The 22,006-nt window shown below is 37.5% G+C and overlaps 1 protein-coding gene across 1 annotated transcript in view; it reads left to right on the top strand.

The window, feature by feature from the left end:
* Positions 1–1,106: 1,106 nt before the first annotated feature.
* ENPP3 (ectonucleotide pyrophosphatase/phosphodiesterase 3) overlaps positions 1,107–22,006 on the top strand; it is a 42,263-nt gene continuing 21,363 nt past the window's right edge. Inside the window, exons 1-13 of the mRNA XM_065632608.1 lie at positions 1,107–1,244; positions 4,739–4,817; positions 7,340–7,462; positions 8,427–8,552; positions 10,186–10,246; positions 12,682–12,779; positions 15,370–15,449; positions 16,001–16,120; positions 17,264–17,373; positions 18,739–18,804; positions 19,439–19,511; positions 20,924–21,032; positions 21,196–21,324. Coding sequence (XP_065488680.1) covers positions 1,128–1,244; positions 4,739–4,817; positions 7,340–7,462; positions 8,427–8,552; positions 10,186–10,246; positions 12,682–12,779; positions 15,370–15,449; positions 16,001–16,120; positions 17,264–17,373; positions 18,739–18,804; positions 19,439–19,511; positions 20,924–21,032; positions 21,196–21,324 — 1,291 coding nt within the window. The 5' untranslated portion in view covers positions 1,107–1,127. The remainder of the gene's footprint in view (positions 1,245–4,738; positions 4,818–7,339; positions 7,463–8,426; positions 8,553–10,185; positions 10,247–12,681; positions 12,780–15,369; positions 15,450–16,000; positions 16,121–17,263; positions 17,374–18,738; positions 18,805–19,438; positions 19,512–20,923; positions 21,033–21,195; positions 21,325–22,006) is intronic.

Raw genomic sequence — 22,006 nt, forward strand, 5'->3', positions numbered from 1 at the left:
CTGTCTCTTCTGTCCTGAGCAACCACTGTAACAGATGGAACCCAGATTATGGAAGAATTGAGCTCATTGGACATGTTAAGGGATGGCCCATAGATTAAAGGAATGATGTCTGCCTGTATATCAAAAGATGGTTGGGGTGAGTGGGGTGATAAATGACGATGTATTGGATAACATGGGACATGAACATGACACAAATGGTATAAAATAAGGTGTAGAGACTGTACTGTTTTGGGCTGCGGTGTAGTTAATTTTCTTCATACCAGCTTGTATAGTACTATGTTTTTGATTTTTAAAAATAATTATTAATATTATAAATTTATTTATTATAAATGACAGCTCGTGGGGTGCTCAACTTTAGAATCAGATCAGCATTTGAATGGTTACACTTGAATAGCCTTAGTAGGCTCTGAAAGTACATTTTCATAACAAACAACCCTTACATGAACCACCAAATTAAAAACCTGAATAGATTTCAAATTGTACTTAAAACTTTTTCATTTTTTATTGACTTTTATTTGGCTGTATACCTTTTGTTTTTAATGAGTACATCTATCACTACTGGAAAAAAAATGTAACAAGCTGAAAGAAGTATGTGAGAAAGGTGCATTGAAATGAAATGTGAGGAATCCTTTGGTGCTTAATAAGGGAGGGGACCTGTAAACATAGGCATGACACAGAGCAGGAATTAAGAAAGTCTACTTTCATATTCATTGTATTTAACATATTTAACACTTTCTTTGAAGATAACAAATACTCTGGATGACAAGCTTTTAACCGAATAGTTGAGTACTTGCATTTGTGTCATTTTTGCATTTTATTGCTTAGCAACGTATTATTCCTAATCTCCAGTTAAGAGTTTATCTAATGCCATCCTTATCTTGAAATGTGAGACAGGTTCTCTGTACACAGATAATGTTTATCAGCCTTTGGCCTTTCTGACTCGTTTTCCTGCTTACTTTGGCATCCTGCAAACCTATTACTGATGCAAAAGCTGCGATCTCATAAAATCCCTATGAACAAAGTACGCATACGCGTAGAAGCAGGAGTAGCGTCTTAGTTGCAGCTAACCCAGCTGAGGAGGCTGAGGAACGCAGCGTACGCACAGCCAAGAGGCAGATCTCGGCAAAATGGAGCTTCAGGACGATATCATCAACCATGAAAAAGGGTATTTGGATGAGGTGTCTTTAAAACAAACAGATTTTGTGAAGAAAAAAACACTCCTGAAATACAAAGCCATCTGTGCTGTAAGTAGGTGCTGTTTTTCAGGGCTGCTGGTTTAACAATTCTCAAATCTGCAAAATTTTTAGAAGCTTCGTTGCACTAATATAATCCTTCAGGGTAGCTTGGTAACTGGTGCTTAAAGCTTTACAGCATGAATGCACTAACTTCACTGGCAGATTTCTAAAGTTCACCTGGTACTTATCAAGCAAACTTGCTTTTTTTCTGACAGTTAACTGCACTTTTTGCTTTACAATGATACCTGATAGTTCTTTTGCACAGCTAAGACAATGCTTCAACACTTTATTTTGTGCATTTGTTTAAAGCGGATGTGTTTGCAGCCAAAGCAGCCGCAGTTCCTTTTTGCTTACTTTTTTATCTTTGGACGTGTCATTAACAAAACAGAACATGTAGGCAAGGTGTTGGTGAAAAACACTCAGGAAGCGAGGCATGGGAAAAGACTAACAAACTGTTTCTTACAATATTGCCCATGCCACATATCGAATGTTGTGTCAATTCTTTCCCTCTTGCCCAGGGCTTTAAGAGTCATGCAGCTGCCTTTTAAATAATATTGCCTAGGAGTTTTGTTATGTTTTTTAAATCTTTTGTTGTAGACAATACAGAGTTTTAAGCTTATGTTTGTGACCACAAAAGTAACTTTACGTGAGTGTATATATATGTACGTGTATATGCTTGCACAAGCTCTTGCATCTGTAAATAGGAATTTAGAGAAAATGACAGGTACTGATTTTTGAAAGACTAAAACTTAATTTTGAAAACGGCCCTATGAAAAAAAGAGTCAAGTTATGATACTCTTCAGCTCTATGTCATCAGAACAATGCACATAATACAACTTACTATTTAATGCTGCATTGTGCAAAGGTTGCATAAAATATGAGGGAAATATTGGAAATTGAGAAAAAAAAAGAGAAGATGTAAAAACAGGCATTTTTTTCTTAAGTTTTCAGTAAACATAAATGAATCACAAACAATGTGGGAAAAATACTTAACTATAAAGGAAAGAAAATGATACTTTCAAGACATGCTTGGAAGAGTAAAGTGAGAAATTTAAGTATCCTGAAACAAACTATTATAATTATTCCAAATGCACTTGTCTTCAAATGCCTGCCTGTATGAAAAAAACCTACAAAATCTAAGTATTGAAGGTGTAAACTGTTAATATTCTACACCATTTATCTATGTCTTTGATAAACTATATGCATGAAGTACTTCCTTGGGAACTTTTTCTGAAAGCTTAGGCAGAGAATTGTGTACTCACAAATAGCAGTCACACTGTCTAGTAAGTCCTCCAGAGAACAGAGCATATGCATCAGGAACAACTTTTTAATGAATAAGTAGCAATAGTCCTGAATTTAGACATAGAAGTTAGCTGTGGAAAGTCTGAAGGTTTGAATAGGTGCTACCAATGTTATTTCACCTTAAGGATGAATGTCACAAAATCAAGGGTCTTTGTGTAAATGCTACAATAAATGCAGCATCTCATCTGTACGCCTGCTATGAGTTTTGGGTTTTACTTCAGCTCTCTCATTGCTTCCAGCAGTGGGAATGTTTGCTGCCGTAATAGGTGTACTTTCAATTTAGTATCATCTATTTATTTCAATTACAAAAGTGAGTTTTAATGAAAATGGAGGGTAAAACTAGTGAACTTTAAGGTGAAGGGTGCATGCCCTGGTGACCAGCCTGATCTGTACTCAGGGAAACCTGTGATACCCTGGCAGCGTTATCCTCCCTGCCCAGCAGGAGCGGCTGCTGTTCTAGCCCAAATGCACTTCTGACTCTCAGTCCTTGCTAACTGGATGTAGGATTAAATTTCTGCCTTCACACCTGGGGTGTATTTTCAAGGAACTTTACCATTTCTGCCACTTTGGGCAATATTTCCAAACATGCCTATCCCATCTGTCTCTCTTAGCCAGCTCTCTCACCAATTCCATTTCCATTCCTGCTTTTGGGGTAATTCTGCTGCACAAAACCCAAGGAGCGAGCAGCAGGAAGAAAATAAAAGTGGGAGAAAGTGTGAAGGAAGTAGCTTTGGTGTTGCTGGCTTTTGGTATTGCTTAAGAAAATAATCAGTGATGTGAGGCTGCAGAGGGTGGGCAGCCAGGGAGAAAGGGCACACTTCTGACTGCATTTGCGTGGAGCACAGCAGCAGGAGGAGAAAGCGTGCGGTCTGGAGGGAACTCCTGCAACTGTCTGTTCGGAAGAAGAGATATGTCCCATGCCAGACCCACAGTTCAGTCTCCTGGTTGTCTCTGTTAGAGGGCTGGTTGGAGTGTGCCACGCTCCTGACTTCCTGACTTGTATGCCTGGATCTTTCTGGTCTATGGGAAGGAATAACGTGTGCTTAGGCTGTGTCCCGGTATGGAGCTGCTGCATGGCCAAATTGTGCACCCATGCCTGAGAACCGGGCAACGCACCTGCTGCCACACTTCTGCCAGGCACCTGCAAGCAGGAAGGGCGATAACAAAGAGGGTAGGGTGTTTTTTGTGAGCAGGGATGAGTGAAAAGTAACAGGATGGCTTATGTGCACTTGGTCATATCCTACCCACATGTACAGTTTTTCTCAGCTGATTATTGCTGTAGTCTCAGTTAAGAGGCTCCATTACAGTAATACTGAGTATGAGCATAAGCGTCTCTTATTTCTACTTTATTTTGAGTCTTAGTATATGCTAGTGTCTAGTGGGTTCTGGAGATGGCAGGAGACAAAAGAAGGCTCTGAGGCAAAGATGGGAAGTAAACTGGGCTGGTTTATGGTGATTTTCTGTGATATGCACTTTATTTCCCATCATTGCCTTAGTGGAGAGGAAAGTGCATACATGATGAAATACTCTGAGAGGACTGTTCACTTTTCACTCTGCCTTTCAGCCAGCATACATTGCCATTCATCTCAAGTGTCTATTAAACTGATAGAGGCCCCGTCAGCCCTTCCCCATCTCCCAAACATTATGCTGCTTTCTGTTATGAGCTTTCCTTGGGCTGTTTGTCTCTTTCCAATTTCTCTAACCTCATTAATGGGGAGACTTGTTATGAGAAACTGGCATGTGGATGAAAATTTGGCACTTGCAGCCTCAATCCAGCTGAGTCTCTTAAGAAACCTCTGTGAGCATTTCAGAAAGAAGCTGGGTTTTTTCCATTACAGAAGCTAAATAAAAATAATTTCCTTCTATTTACACAGATTAAGAATTTGCAAAATAGGTAAATACGTTGATTATAATAATTCCTACTGTCTTTTCCCCAGCCAAGACTTTCCTGATTACAACATGGTACAGGTCATAGGTTAAAAGTGTGGTATTAAGGTGTTGACTTGTAAGCAGTTCACAAGATTATCATTCTTGTGCCTCTCCTATCTTCAGGTTCAGCATGTCTCCAATTTTTTGATAAACAAGTCCAGATAAATGGTTAGTTCACAAGAAATAGAAATAATGATCACACTGTTAATTTCTAAGAAACATAACAGTTTATCACAGTTGTGAACTTTAATTTTCCTGTGTCTATGTGACAGGTTCTGCTGTGTGCTTTGGTGGTTGTATCCCTGGGACTAGGTTTAGGACTAGGACTGAAGCGTGGAAACCAGGAGCAAGGTATGTTTATGATACTTCCAGCACAATTATCACTGAAGCAAAATCTGGTAAAGGCCTTCAGCGGGGGCTCTTTTATAGCATAATGTAAATGCGTAAATGCTCTGTGAAAACTTAACATCTGTGAAAATAAAGTTTTCAAGTTGGATTGTATTAAAACTGTACACTGACAATCTATACTTGAAAAACCTTGCTTCTCTTTCCAGAAGTGTTAAACCTAGTTCACAAGAAGTTTGGAATTTTTTTTGTAATAATGCTTAGGAAATTTGAGATAGGAGTTATCTTTTACATATAATACCCTGCAATTATCTAAGCACTATGTTTTGTAGAAGAGATATTGGACCATCTTTAGGACTCATGCTTTGGGTACATTTGGCATGATTCAGGTGCCTAGTGTTAAAACTGATTATGATTGTCTCTGAAAACTTCAGTTTCTGTAAAGCTATGGTAAAAAAGAGATAATGCTTTGATTTGGTGGGATGTTATTTTTTAGTTAGAGAAACGAAGTAGCATTTTGTTACCATGGAGTCAAGCCAGATGAGAACAAACACACCACATGGTAAATTAAATAAAACACTTCCTTTAGAATCAAGACAATAGTAATCTCATACTGGATGAGTTCAAGGAAGTACAGTCTATTTCTTGTTCCTAGTCAACACACATTGAACTTGTTTACCTACTTATCAAGTCTTAGCTCCTGAGATCTTTCAATACTATGAGCCTAGCAAATAGGATAAGATGTAACTGTAACTGCTTTTTGATGATATGTATGTTGTATTACAACTTTCTATGTAAAATATCTAGATATCCACAGCTTTAGTTTTCACTGACATTCACCTGAAGAGCTTGGTTGTGGTTGTGGTAAGTGAAAGATGGCACAAAATGAGCATTTTAGCATTTTGGTGTCTCTGACTGCAGTTGTTAGAAAGCAACCCTAAATAAGGTCTGCCTAACTTTATTTGCTACTTTCATAACCAGACCTACTTGGGACAGACGAATTCGCAACACATGGTATTACACTGTGTAGTGGGAGGGGAAGCCTCAGCCTGGAGCAGGACGCACCTTTGTGCAGTTGCATTTGCTATGAGGGCGCTGGGAAAGAGTGTTGCTGTTCAGGAACAAAAGGAGTTGTGGTCAAGATGGGTGATGTGGGCTTGTGGTGTCTGGAGCAGGGGCCTGGAAAGGAGTCAGGAGGAGCTGTCATTTGTATGTTTAAAAATCAGCACAGACTTTCCATCTGGTGATACTGCTATTTAATCTGTTTATATACTCAAGGTAAATTTCCTCATAGCTCCTGTAATTGTAGTGACTATTCCAAATAAAAGTTAATGAAATACTAAATTCCAGACCTTGCACAGTTATGTAAATATTGTAAAGAAATTAGAAACATGGACTGCATATTATGAGGGGTATGAACAATTCCGTTACAGACAGAGGAAGAGGTTTATATTTTTTTTTACTTAGACTCACCATGCTATATTCTATATAATTTAAAATCAGGTAGATCATATGAACAACTTTGAGTTGTTCAAAAGCCAATGGATAGAGGAAAAATTAAATTAAATACTCTAAACCAGTTGAAAAAGCACAGAAGAACTGTTCAAATGTTTATGTACATTTGTGAAAAATCATAGCTCTTTCTTGACAGAACAGACTCCAGTCATAAAACACTTAACCCTCAATTACTTCTTTCCATCTGTACTTTTGACAGATCCATTTATGGTCATTGTATATATTGCTTGCTATTCTAATTATTTGCAAAGCTTTCTTGCATTGAATAATAGTCGTTGATGTAAGCACTTAAAGCTCAAGGTACAACATGATAACTTTTTACATGTGAAACAAGCTAGCTAGCTTGAAAAAATAAGTTTAACTCTACATGATTTCTGTACAATGGATATTAAAGCCTGAATGTTGTAGGCAGTGCACCCTGCAAAAGCATGAACTTTTCGGCAACTATGATAAAATTCACCAGCAAATCTGAGTAGTTGTACCTGTCTCTGTCTAATAGTGTGGGTGGACAAGAAAGCTGGAAATGTAGGTGCTCAGAGTGGTTCAAGCAGTATTTCTGCAGTACAGAGAATGCAGACACAAGGCTTGTCCTGGCTGGTGTGGAGCTGTGGGTGAGGTTTGGAGATCTGGGGTTGTTCCGTGATGTCCTCAGGTGTCCTTGGGAGAGCCAAGACTCTTCCTTCTCCCTGCACTAAGGTGTCAGAGCTGTGGTGAAGAACTGAGTGTCTCCATTTCCAACATGAGACCTGCTGCAGAAAAAGCCCTGACACAGGCTCTGAGTGAGCACAGCCCAATCAACCACCAGGACCTTCAACGTCCAGAGGACTTCCTATGGTTTTCATTTCACCTTGCTGACCCTTGTGCTAGTGAGCGCATTGGAAAATGACTTGGGAAACAGATTTGGGAAATTATTCAGCACATTTCTCCCTGCAGCCTGTGTCCATGATCCATTTAACTGGCCTCTCTGGGACAGGGTTATTCAAGCACTCAGACTGGCTCCTTTCTCCTTTCAGTCAGCTGCAGGCACAAATGCAACGAGCCGCTCAGGAAAGAGGTTCCCGGCTGCCGCTGCGACAGCGGCTGCGCTGAGCGGCAGGACTGCTGCTGGGACTACGAGGACACCTGCCTGGAGCCAAGTATGTTCCCATACAGGCAATGCTTGCTGGTTTTCCGTTTGGTTTTGTTTTTTCACATGATAGGAAAAGGATAAATTCTTGTATTTACGCAGATATATGGAAGTTATGTCATGTCCCCTCCGGGAGGGAAGGATGTGGTGGTGTCGAGTTGCTGAAGGCACCCACGCATAACCAAAGCCTTTGCAGTGCGTATTTCCTGGCCCAGATAGAGCTGTGGATGAGTGTGAGCAAAAGTCATAGGTTATCTGTGACCAGGGCCCTGAAATGCTGCCGCTGTGCCAGCACCTCTTCTGCTTTCGAAAATGAGGGGGTGGCCCTGGCCAGGGGCGCTCTCAGCCCCGTGGGGGCTGGAGCTGGAGGAGGGGACCCGGCTGCCAGGGGACCTGGCTGGCCCCATGGCGAGGCCACTCTCCTCACCGGTTCCTCTCTCTGCTCTCCCGGCAGCAGCTTGGATGTTTCTCCATCCTTATCACTTTTTCTGCCTGCTTCAGCCCTTACATATCCTTTTTTTTTTTTTTTTTCCCCCTGTCTGCTGGGAATCCTGTACAAGAGCAGGAAGAAGATCCATTTCCTTCTCTTTCTCTTCTGTAAGAGAAATAGGGGTGGTTTTTTGTGCTGGTTTTTATTTATTTATTTATTTATTTATTTTAATTTTTTTCCCCCCAGATTTTCAGGAAGTGTGGAAAGCATTGAACAGGGTGACTTTGGGGACACCTTTTCAAAATAAATTATTCTATGACTCTAGTATCATTCAGTGGCTGCAGAAATAGGCTTTACATGTTAAATAAAATCTTGAGTTTTCCTTTCAGGTAAAACTTCTACAGCCAGTGAAGCAGGACATTTAAATTATAGTTTAACAAAACCTTTTTTTTTTTTTTTTTTACCCGTTTAGGGGATTTCCACACAAAGGAGTTTACATAAGGTTCTGTGAACTGAATCATAATATTTTTCTTCCAATTTTCAGCCCGATCTTGGATGTGCACTAATTTCCGTTGTGGTGAGACACGGATACCTGGAAGTTACTGCTCTTGTTCTGATGACTGCTTGCAGGAAAAAGACTGCTGTGTAAACTACAACAGTGTTTGCAAAGGTAAATCAAAAGACAAAAAGATTTTTATATATGTTGTCCTGTGAAATAAATAGATGGGCAAATGTGGCAAATATAGAAGTAGATGCACTTGTTTCTCAAGGTGAAGTCTTACAGTGATGTTTTGGAAAAAATTAAGATTTCTGAAGTGAAGCTTTTGATATTTTTGACTGGAGATCAATATGAGTGTGTGTCATTTATAAGAAAGACAGAAGGTTTTTAATATTGCAGTAGTACATCCAATGCGGGGGTTTTGTGTTGTTTATTATTTTTTTTTAAATAGATAGAGACACATTGCCTGCTTCAAATTTCATGCAACCCAAAGTACATGTTGTAGTAATCACCCCCTGATTTAAATTTCCCCATCCTTTTTATTAGAAATTAAGTTTCAGATTGGATTTCTTATGTTTTACTTATTTCTGAATATCTTTGTTCATGGCTGATTGTTTCATACAGATTCTGGCTAAACACATAAAGAATAGCACTGGTAAAACTGAGAGTGGTAAAACACTGGAACAGGTTGCCCAGTGAGGTGGTAGATGCCCCATCCTTGGAGACATTCCAGGCCAGGCTAGACGGGGCTCTGAGCAACCTGATCTAGTTGAAGATGTCCCTGCTCATTGCAGGAGGTTGGACTAGACAACCTTTGAAGGTCCCTTCCAGCCAAAGCCATTCTATGATTCTATGAAAACTGGATTACAGGAGTGATACTTGAGGAGTATACCAGGGGCATAAAACATGGTATGTGTTATCAGAGTTCCTTTATGTTGTGAGGTGACAGAGGTTTAAGGCAACTCCTGCAAAATTATATTTGTCACCTAAATGTAATTAAAGCTAAAAGTGGTCAGGAGTTTGACTAGGTGCTAAATTGACTGAGCTGACCTAGTTGAGGTCACTGTACATCCCTGCCTTTGGCTTCTTACTGGGATAGAAGCTTTCTGTGGTGAGCTGTGAACTTTAACAGCAACTGTGTCTTTTCTTTACGTTACATTTTTTCCTTGGATGCTTTCCTTCTTTCTTCTCTCGTTGACCTCCCTTATTTCTTCCAAAGAGATGGGCAAATTTCGTCATAAATGAGTATAGCTGTGAAACAGGTGGAGAATATTCAAAGGAGAACAGAAAGAATTTCTTGAAGTTTGGAAGCCATGGTCAATAAGGAAAGACTGAAGCAGTTTGGGCTCTTTTCACTTAAAACAACAACAACAACAACAACAACAACAAACTGAAGGGAGCCCTGGCAATCATGTCGAAATGTGTAAGTGGTATCTGCAAAAAAAGAAGACAGTAATCCAGTGTGGACAGGATACAGTTTAAATGTTTTCCATTTAAAACCAGATACAACTTGGGCTAAGATTTCACAGGGATTTCTTCTCCATTTTGTTTGTTTCCTTGTCTGTGTAGTACATGTGCTTTATTTTTAACTTACTTGTTTAACCATTGTCCCTTCCAGGGTTTGAGGGCCTAATAGCTTGCACTAAATGATTTCTGAAGGTCTCTTTAGCCCTACGTTTCTATAATTCTGTATTGAAGCAGACAAGGTACCAGGAAGAGCTCTAAAAAGATCAACCAGGAAGTTGCTTTGTTGTTTGTGTGGGGTTTTTTAATGCTGACTCAGTATTTTCTTTTGTCCTTTTAGGTGAAATATCTTGGGTAGAAGAACCATGTGTATCACTTGAAACTCCTCAGTGTCCAGCTGGGTAGGATAAAACAATTTTGTCTTCTTAGCAAATAAAATCATGGTGATGGTCAGAAATATTCCAGTGGTCTGAAGCAGGTCTTCATGAGGTTTTCATATTTACTGAGAATAAGGTTCCTGCCCTAAGGAATATCCTATAGAAGCAGTTTGTGGATAGCAATGTTTTTTCCTTTCTGAAACCTTTGTCATTTTTTTTGCACATTCATTTATCATTTACAGTTTAGAGCAGAGTACAGGAGTTCAGATTAAAAGTCAGTATGCAAAGACCTGGAAAAATTGTTAGAGTTATCTCAAGGTTCACGTGTCACAAATTGTTCATAGTCTATTTTATATTATCTGTGACAATTCAGGGAAATCGCCCTATGCAAGCTGTAATAACTGTTAGAATCTGTGATTGCAATTCTTTATCTAAGTAACAGGGTTTTTTTACTTGAATCATCTGCTGGAAGAAAGGTGTGTTAAAAAAGAAGCTATGAAAGTAGCTGTATATCTACAAATGCTAGAACATGGTCATTCCAATGCCCACCATTAGATATTTTGCTCTTTATGCAGTATTGCGGAATCACAGGTAGAGGCTAGGCAGAAACACAGTTTAAAAAGTTGTTCTCAAAGAAAAATTGATTATTTTTTAGTTCAGTTATGGTATTTGTGATGTTATCCATTTTTCTGTCTATTTTACTGCAATTTAGTTTAGTAGTAATAATAATAATAATACTACCTTTACTATTGTGGCCTCTTCATGGGTCCCTGCATGCATCTCCCAACACAGGTATAACAATATACTTTTTCGGTTAACAAATAACTTGCTGAGTTAACACAGTTTCATAGGCTAAAGCTCAGAAACTAGTGGAGGAGGGCTTCTTTAAGTGCTGTAAACAGCATTGCTATATAAAGCTCCATTTCATTTCAGATTCAAATCGGGAAGCTATCTTATACAAACTAGTTTTATACAAAGTGCCAGTATACTTCCATGTTTTGGAAAGACCACTGTCAATGAGAAAAGAACTGGGGTGGTGATTACTTTCTTATGCGGATACATAACATTTTTTTAATAGTTGTCCCTCAAAGTATTGTTCAAGAAGTGGTTTGGAATCAGTTATCAGAAACTGAGTTTTATTAATCATTTTCTCCTCCAATATTTTCCAGGCTTATGTAGTGAACCATTCCTATAAATTACACATAGTTGGGTTTATTATAGATACTATGTGTAGTGAAACGTACTTCAAACTACATTTTTAGTTTGATGGCATGTTTACATTTTTTATGTTTCTTTCTATGTTTCTGAGAAGACTAAGGAATCTATAAAGATGGTTAATAAAAAGACTAAATTTGTAGAACTAGATCACTTAATCCTACTGATTTTGTCACTTGATGTTATGAAAAAAGATGCTATAGCACCAGCACTTTATACCTGCTAATGCATTTTTCTTTAAGAGTCTTTTTAGGTTGGTTGATAGAAAGGGTATTTAATAACTTCAAGGTTTATTTTCACAGCTAGCACCTCCTAGTTAGAATTTTTATAACAAGAATTTTGACACTGTTCTAGAGATCAGCTGCAGTTTGTGCCTCTTTTCTCTTACCTACTGTATGAACTCAGATCTGAGGCTTTTATCCTTGTTTCTGTATGTGAAGTCCCACCCACAGCACATTAGTAGATGCTGTGTTCCTTTTGTAGCTTTGAGTTCAGTTTGTCAGAGGCCTTGAGGCAAAGAACTTTTCTCCAGCACCGTAAGAGCTGGGAAACTTGAAAGATATAATCTACAAAGAACATGGGCTGCTTAGTGATGTGGTAAGGTACGGGCTCAGCACGAACCTGGTGTTGCAAAGAGATTGAGTTTCCCAGCACTGAGGCCAAGTGACCCAAACCGCTTGCTAGGTGATTGCTCTAATTTTACAGTCCTTGTGCAGCTGCCTTGAGAGGTTTTTTAAGATGCGTTGAGAGACAAGAGACACAGTTCAAACCATTACTATGTACAGAGGTACTTTGGCTGTTCTGTACTCTGGGCTTGTATTTGGATGCTAGTCGGCAGCATAGGTATTTATTTGTATTTGCAATTAAAATATTAACAAAACCCAATTTCTTTTCCTAGGTTGTATATATACTGCGTTTCGTTTTATAAAAATATATTCTATATATTTCCTAGGTTCAATATATAGTGTGTTTTATTCTACAAATACTACTGCTACATTCTATATATACTGTGTTACTGTGTTTACTTGTGTTTTATTTGTCCATGATTTTTTTTCAGGAGGACTGTGTAGTTGCTCTCAAAATTGAACTATTTATTTATCTCACACTGTGATATTAATTCTGGGAAGTACATGGTAATTCTGGTTCCCACTTTAAAAAGTAGAATTTATGTTGTTGTTAAAGATCTTAACAAGTCACCAACTCTCCAAACTCTTTTATGATGACAAACTCATTTTTTCCTGTAGGTTTGATCTGCCACCACTTATCCTTTTTTCAATGGATGGGTTTAGAGCAGAATACTTGCAAACTTGGAGTTCTTTACTGCCAAATATTGAAAAACTCAGTAAGTTACCAAGAGTGCTTTGACTATTTTCTTTAAAAGTCTAGATGAAACCTCTCCAGTCCCTTTTGCTCCTGTCATGCGTATGCGTTACTCAGCAATGAGAAAATCACAAACCAGGTCTCCCTCATCAATTGTATATTTTCATTATATGTTCTACATTAATTCTTGTATTTGAGGGCACAGGAAACATGACTTTTTTTTAACAAGGCCTCTAATACTGGTCAGCAGCTTTTTATTAAATAGTTTAAAATATACATTCAAATACAGTTTAGAACTGAAAAAACTCCCAGAGAAGGATTTCCTGCATTCTATGTACTCCATTGAAAAATTCTATCTGATAAGAAGATCATCATTAATGTATAATATGAAGAGAAAATGCATTAGGTTATTGGGAAATTTTCCTCAAATATACACTTTTTCAAGTCAGATATTTTAAGTTATTAAAGAGAAGCTGCATATTTAAAAGTATATAAGTGAATATTACTATATTAGATTTAAATGCAACGTAATTTGCATATAGGTGTAATTTAATATATTGATGTGATTGCAGTATGGTTCAAGTAGCTGTGTCCCAGTATTTCTGAATATTGAGGGAAAGAGTAAGCTGAAGATATTTAGCTTGTGCTGTAAAGGGCTCTAAAAAGAGAGACCTATTAGTGCACACTCAGTTAAAATTTCCTGAATATTTCAGAGCTCAGCTCTTGATATGCTTTGTAGCTGGACAAAATGTCTGCATGTTTATTCATTTATTCTCAGCAGTAATAGTCTAAATTGAATTTATCATATTCTCTTTCTATTGTGGTCATTTGAAAACTTCACATGGATGTTACAAAGTACTACATTTTACTGAATAGTTTAAAATCCTATTTGTGGATAATGAGGGTATGCAGAATTCTGAACTTGAAGCAGTGTGTGAACCCGACTTCTTGTGCAACTTCTTTATGCTTTGATGCCATTTTGACATTGGAAGGAAATCAGTGAAAAAATCTGCAAGCGGAAGTCAGTGTTCAGTTCCTGTGTTTCAAAAAAAGTGAAAAGGAAATGCCAAATTGACAAAAGGCATGAAAACTGTATGTTTCCAAGATATCCTTTTAAACAAGAACATAATCTAATTCAGCATTACTCATATTTGTGGTAAATGTTAACAATTGCTTATGCTTCTCAGAAATATGCAGTGGAAAGGAAAGGGAAATTGGTTTCTTTGCAAAAGACAAAACATAATGTTCATTTGTAGCATAAAATATTTCTTCCCTATTAATTCCATTAATCAAGGACTTTCAATAGAGCTGATAAAGCTAGTTTTTATAGAATATATACACTATGAATGTAGTTCTTTTACCATTCAAGAGAAATCCATTAAAAATATGCTAAGTCTCTCATGTGTTTGTCAATTATTCAGACCGTCTTTAAACAATCTTTAAGCCTCTTTTTTTTCTGTACTGCACCAGAACAGTTTTGTAAAATAATTTCAGGCTTTCATTGTTTAGTTGAAGTTGTTTAGTTAAAATCAGTTTCTGTTCTTTGACTGAAACACCGTACATCAAATAATAAAGTGTGTTTGAGTGTGAATCAAATAATCATCTGACTACAGCTTAATACAGAACTGTTTCGCCACCTCAGATTAAAAAATGGCAGTAAGGCATCTTCTAGCCTTCACACCTTTGTTTTGTGTGTAAATAAGTTAGATACTACAGTGGATTTAGATATTAGAGATGTTCAGGTGTGGTAAGTGCCTTAGATTGCTGAAAAGTGATGCAATGTTTGGAGATAAAGGTAGGACACCTGGGGTGGGATTCCCTCCAGAGCAGGACACCTACATTTAGATATGTGTTCTTGGAGGTGTCTGCATGTGAGATGTCTGCATGCTCATTGTAGCGCATTCGTGCTTAGTACAATCTATACAGCCCAGTGCAAAAGCCTAGAAGCAAGTCAGCTCAACCAACAGAGGGTGCCACAGGACAAATTTTTGCCTTAACCTGGATTTCTAGTATACTTCAGAGTGTGATGGCCTATCCTAGGTGGCCTTCAGCAGCTGTGTCAGAAAGACACAGGTGTCTCAGTGATCTTCCATCAAAACTGCCTTCTTTCATGCAGATGTCTTGGATATCTGAGTGTATCTCAAATGGCACCAGACTACAGGGCTTGAGCAACTGAGTCCTTCCCATGCATGTGGTCACCAGACAGCCCTGCAGGATATCTCTGCTGACCTGAGACTTCAGCCTCATTGCATAAACATGTATGTCTGGTGCCATTTTGCGTCTCAGAAGTATCTGAGACACTCATTTGGGTTGGCAAACAGGGTGTGGGAGCAACATCTGAAGGCCAGGCAGGTTCAGTAAACATGTCTCAAATGGCCCAAGGTGTACAGGTTTTAGGCAGCTGAATCAAGTGTCCAGGGTCTATTGACTGCAATGGGATGGTAGGCCCAGCTCATAAGGAGACACCACAATGTATGCGTCTTAATTCGGAGCCACATTTCCCCTCTAATACCACAGCAACTGACTTTTGATTTTTTTTGTTTTGTTTTGTTTTTAAGACTGTCAGTTTTCAATTAAAAGAAAAATTATATTCATTCCATGATCTGTTGCAGAAACATGTGGCACACATTCAAAATACATGAGAGCTGTTTACCCCACAAAAACCTTTCCAAACCACTATACTATTGTCACAGTAAGTGAGAATTTGCTATTTTTCCTTTTCATTATCTGGATGACATAGAAAAGATTTTGTGGTGCCAACCTTTTTGTGGGACATGGGAAATCAAGCTATAGGAGTAAAAGAAAGAGATGCTGAGATAAGACCTGCAGGCACGATCTATGTGGCCTTATGTGTATGCTGTCTGATTCTGGCCTGTGAATCAGTTATACCTAATTGGATATGGCCAAGTATGGATGAGCACACAATCCTTTGGTAAGAGCATGTGTTAGGGTGGGTTTGGCAGCTGAGATACAGCTACATGACATATATAGTAATTAATTATAGCACATCAGGTTTTAATTGGGCTTGTTAGGAAATGGGGAAACTCAAGGGAACATGACAGGCACACTGAATTCATCAGCAGGAATTTGATGATCTGTGTGGGTTAGGAGAGCATGTTCTGTTTCTGTGATAAAACAGCCCTAAAAATAATTGCAACACTGCAACAGTGTGCATTGCATCGTAGTTTAGTCTCCATTTGATTTCAAGATTCAGTGTCTTTTTTGTTTGTTTTCATTTTGCAGGGATTGTATCCGGAATCTCATGGTATTATTGATAACTCCATGTATGATGTAAACTTGAACAAGCATTTCTCACTGTCGGGGACAGAAGCATCCAATCCTTCATGGTGGAAGGGGCAGCCAGTAGGTGTCTTTCTCATCATGGTATTCCTTTATGTCTAGAGTGGCTCATGGGCTAAATTATAAAACAAAACAAGAGAACAAAATGCAAAGCTGTGTCATGTATTTGCAGTACAAGCTAAATATCCTGTAGGCTTTGTGTTATAGACTGCCTACAAAACAGTTCATTTTTTATAAAAGTAGAAGAACTCCTGAAATGTTAATTCTGAGAATTAATAATTTCACTTAATGTGACAGTTAGTAAAAAGGACTTAAATTTTTTTCCTAGGATTGGAATAGGTCTCTTGCCACAGGAAGCCACAGTAAAATTTTGATATGGTTTTATGGTCAAGTCTGTCTGTTTTTCAACAACTAGCTACAAAATGAAACCTAAAAATCTACTTCCAAATTATATCCATTTACAAATACACTTACAAAGTCCAGGCATGTAAAAGCAAGAAAGAGAATAACAAAGAGCTTAATTTGCAGCAAAATGAACACTTATGTATAACTCATGGCACATTTCATAAACACCCCCACCCTGATTGTACCTATGGTTATGATTAATATTATTAAGTTACTAGAAATACAAGCTGTAATAAGAGTACAAAAATATAAAAAAACCACGTAGTATTAACATATCTACTTAATATATATTTATATATTTATTTACAGAATAGAATAAACTATTTCAGTTGGAAGGGACCTGTGATTAGGGATATTGTCCAAATGTCTCCTGAACACTGACAGGCTTCCACCCTCTCGGTAAAGAAAAGCTTCCTAATGTCGAATCTGAACATCCTTGATGCAGCTTTGAACCATTCTTGCATCTTCATGATCCATTCCACTGGCATTTAACACAGGAAAAAAGATCAGTATCTGTTACCCATTACAGAAATACCTATATGATATTTTTCTACGCGAATACGCAAGAAATGGCAACATTCTGGCTTCTGTGCTACTAGATTTTCTTCAGAATGCCTATGTAGAAAACAAACTTCAAATCAGATGTGGTCATTGGGCAACTGTGTGATGTGTGAAAGAATAAAGAGAAATGTATGCTTGCAGCCCATACTTCTAATCCAATTATGTATCTTTACTTGGTGATCTGAGGTGCTCCAGTGGTGCAAATGCCATGAAATAATTTGTTTGTATCTTTACCCATAGGTCTGGCTGACAGCAATGTACCAAAATTTGAAAGCAGGCACCCTTTTTTGGCCAGGCTCTGATGTTCCAATTAATGGAACATACCCCACCTTGTATGAAGTATACAATGGGTAAGTTTTTGCAAGGCTTGTAGTAAAGTCCTGTAAATTACTCCAAAAATCCAAATTGCCATATGAAACTTGAAGGAAATGATTTTTAAACCACAAGATTTTTAAACAACAGTCTGAGAGATAAGCGCCATGTCACATTTTCCTGGTTTTGCCATAGAACCACCAATAGTAGTTGAAATTTTCAAAACCATTTAGGGTATTCACAATGAGAAAGTCAAACGGTACTGTATATTCTCCTCTTCTAGACAGTTTTGAAAGTTTCAGCCAACTGTAAACCACTGACCTCCCACAAGGAAAGCGTCCTGTAACTGGTTAGTAGCCACTGCTGCACTATACCAATGATTACTGTATTTCCACCCGTAAAATCTCCACGCACTATATAGCCCTTTGAAGGTACTTGTACTTAAGAATAAGCTTTCAGATAACTTATAACCTAACGTAATGAACACAAACTTGGAAGCCATGGCAAGAGGCTATAGAAGGCAGAGAGTAAGTGTAGAGAGGTTTCTGGATAGGGAAGCTACTGAAGGAAAAGGGGCTCTAGGTTAATTCCTTCTTGTCTTGCTTCTGTGATAATATGCACGGTGCTGAGAATCACAGTTCTATATGTTTTGTCTAGTTAATTCACACATTATGCATGTGAAAATATAGCAATTATCTTCGTAGTGTTTTTTCTTTTTTTTTTTCTTTCTTATGAAACTCATTGATATCAGTAAGTTATTTCTAAATTTTCATAATTTCAGTAAGTCTCCCATGATTCTTCATATTTACAAAGATAATCTAAAGCAAGTATATAACTGTAAGTCTCTAGATAACAAAGGTTTTGCAGTGATGTGTAGGATTGGTACTCAGAAGACACCTGAGAACCATAGGTAACTAACATAAAGCTCGTGCATGACATTGGGGGAAAGCAAAGCTATTAATGGGTGAATTCCTTCATATGAGAGAAAGCATGACCTCACAAAGATTTTGCTGGGGACATTACTTGCTTTTAAAATATGAAAGTTCGAGGTTTATTCATGATGGAAAGAATAAAACTTATTCTGACTTGTACTTCAGGTTTATGTTCTGAATGTGAAATCTCCACTTTGCATCTATTTAATTATAAATATTTGAATACTACACCAACATCATATGTTTCTGTTTGCAAAATCAGGATCTGTCTAATTTACTGTTAAAAGTGAGTTAAGTTCAATCAAAAATGAGAATAAAACTGATTACTAGTACCTTGTTAAGATACATTATTCTTGATATCCAAATCTGTGACTTTACTATATGATTAGAGGTTAGACACTTTCTCTGTATCTTAGAATTAGAAGGGCTTATCAGAAAAGACTGGTTAACATCTTATCTATTTTTTTTCAGTTCAATGCCTTATGAACAGAGGATTTCAAAAGTATTGGAATGGCTTGATTATACAAAATCTGAGAGGTAACAGTAATATCTAGCTGGTTTGTGAGAATATAGCTTAGAAAAGTTTTAATGCTTAGCAATTGAAATTTCTATTGGTGTTTGTGAAACATGGAATACAGAATGAAAAGTAGGTGTCAGTACTGACTGTGGTGCTCAACTTTGTGACATATAAGCAAGCAAAACTTTTATATGATAACTTGTTAACAAGTTTCTAATATATTTGCAGTTAGGAGGTGCTCTCTAGAGCCTCAATGCTTGATCAGGAAGAGAACCTTTAGATGGTAGTTCCACTTATATCTCAAAAAGGAACAGCTCACTCTGCTGCTTGACATCTTGAAGTTTTTCAGAGGGATTTCTGGATACCAATTAATTACATTGGATATTGTTTCTGAAATTGTAACTTCAAATAGTCCATGTTGATTGATTACAAACCTCAGAGGAAGCTGAGTGATTATATTTGCTGTATGGACTTTTATTAAGGTTTAAATAAGTTATTTATAATTCTGTTTTAAGGTTTGTTCGGTTTTTTGTTTGTTTGTTTGTTTGTGGGTTTTTTGGTGTGCGTGGGTTTTTTTTTTAAATTAAAATGTTCTTTTGAAATGCTTTTTACAAATTTTCATCGTATTCCATCCTTATTTATTTCTAACTCAAGACCTGATTTCTACACTTTATACATTGAAGAACCAGATTCTTCTGGACATTCATTTGGACCAGTCAGTGGTGGCGTAAGTAGTTTTTGTGCTTTTCTTAGACTAAATCACACTAAAAATGGTGCTGTACTATGAACTTAACCAACTTATAAACTTGGAAAGGACAGTAGCTCAAAAATTATCGTGACTGGTTTATGATTTTTTATGAAGAACCCTTGCGTGTGGTTGAGCTCATTGTTATGGTTCCAACACTGTGTTTGAATTGAAAGAGCTGTAAACCAAAAAGTCTGGCAGAAAATCCTTTCAACTCATGCTATTAGAAATAATTGTAATGGATGTATTTAGACGAATCTTTAATTTTATTGCCAAGTGATATTTGGAAGAATATGGCCTGGAAAATTCTCAGAACTGTCTTTTATTTATTCTTAACACTGTAATTCAATGGTTGTTAATTTGTAACCCAAAAATACTAAATTTTTATTTGCATGCAGGCAAAAAGTTCAGTCTTTAAGGAGCTTAGGACTTACCACATCAGCTCCTTCCTGGAATGGTCTCGTTTAGTATATTTGAAAATGGTCTTCAGCAAAAGGCCTTGCTATAGTGGACAGGGACAGAAAAACTGATCTACGTAGGACAGTTTTAGGCTGCCTAACTAGGAACTCCATTTCTCTTTGTATATAAAGGTCTTAAAACCCCATTACTGTATGTGTAATTACGTATGTGTAATTGTATTTGTGTACGTTGCCTGTGCACGCAATACGTTCAAGAGAGTGCAGCAGAGTTAGGGGAACAAGAAGGGTGCAAGTGCTCAGATGTGGAGCCCTCACAGTCAGATGTTGTCCATACTGTAGGGCTTACAGGAAGACTGTAAGTTAGCAGCACCAAGTGGGGAAGAACCGTCCTCTGGGAATGGCTGCAGGGTGGGTTGTGCTGTATTTCTCCCATATTACTTCAGTGGTGGTCGATGGTTTTCTGTAGGAAGGTTAAAGTGACTGTACACATGAGAGAAGGACACCATGCCTTCTTGGATGCTACGCTGGTCCTATAGATAATACATGTGTGTAAATACTTTTGAAATGCTGCTTATCGTTAATACAATGACATACTCATACTACAACAAAAATGATATTTAATGTTATAAATCTGATATTTTATATACATTTGGGAGTAAGAAACAAATTTGATCTGAATGTGTTAATTTTTTTCTTTCAATAAACATATTTTAAAGTTCAATTTTTCTAAGGTAGTAGAAAAAAGTGAGTCTGTTTTAAAGTCACATATTCTGCAGTACAGTAGCAGAATTCTGCAGTACAGTAGCAGAATTCTGCACATCTATACTCCAGTAGTGATGGAAAAAGAAAAGAAGCAGCAATATTAAGAACCTGAAAACTGACAGAAAAGTTCACTTTTCAGACTTCGATGATTACATTTAAGTGAGGACTTCAAATCAGAAAGAAAAATTCTAATGAAGCTGGTTTATCTCACAGGTAATCAAAGCTTTACAGCTTGCAGATCAAGCACTGGGGATGCTAATGGAAGGACTTAAACAAAGAAACCTGCACAAATGTGTAAACCTCATTGTTTTAGCTGATCATGGTAATGTATATAGTTCTTTTTCAATGTAAATTTTACTGAGTCATTGTTTTCCTCCTCCAAGTAATATGTGTGCCTAATAGTTTTAATCTATTTTAAAGTTCACTTTATATTCTTTGCTATATATTGTACATAAAAAACCCCCTTTTCCTGTATTGTTCTTTAGGGATGGACATGACCTACTGCAAACAATTAGAATATATGACCGATTACTTCAAACAGATTGATTTCTATATGTATGCTGGGCCTGCAGCTCGCATTCGAGCAAGAAATGTTCCAGATAACTATTTTACCTGTAAGTGCAGACTAATTCTGGGATTTCGCAGTCAATATTAACAGGAAATAAATAAATAAGTAGGAAAAATGGATAATCAGTAGTAATCAGCAGAGTAAACAGCCTTCTGTTTCACTTAACCTGGCTTAAACATCCACGGAAGTTTGTTGTGTTTTGGTTTTGTTTTTTGCAAGAGCAATGCCTTTAGATGAAATTGAAGGTTAGAAAAGCTTGTTGCAGACTCTGATTTGCATTTTCTTGGCACGTGGAAAGATCAAGTAGAGATAGTTTTATTGTTTTGAAGTGGAACTTCAGGTGTTTCATAAGTGCATTGCTCTTCACCGAGTTCTTGTGCAACATTGGCAGAGTCAGCCTTTTTGAAGCAGTGACTATTTGTGACTGTGTCTACAAAGTTATGGAATCTGAATCTTATTACAGTGGGATCTAAGCCTTGGTTGAGCCCTTTAGCTAGTATCACAAAAGAACACAAAATTGAAACCATGTGAGCCAACTCTGACTTGGAATAGATACCGTGGTACCAGACTGAAAACAAAAAACCAACCAACCAACCAAAAAACCCAAAGCTTTCCATATCAAGGAAAAGAATGGAGAGAGGTAAAACCATGGAAGTGCTCTATTTAGTGAGTTTATAGAATTAATAAAGTATTCTGAAAGGCAAAATTCTTGCAGATCTCAAATAAGA

This window comes from Caloenas nicobarica, chromosome 3 (genome assembly GCF_036013445.1).
Source record: "Caloenas nicobarica isolate bCalNic1 chromosome 3, bCalNic1.hap1, whole genome shotgun sequence".
NCBI classification, from domain to species: Eukaryota; Metazoa; Chordata; class Aves; order Columbiformes; family Columbidae; genus Caloenas; species Caloenas nicobarica.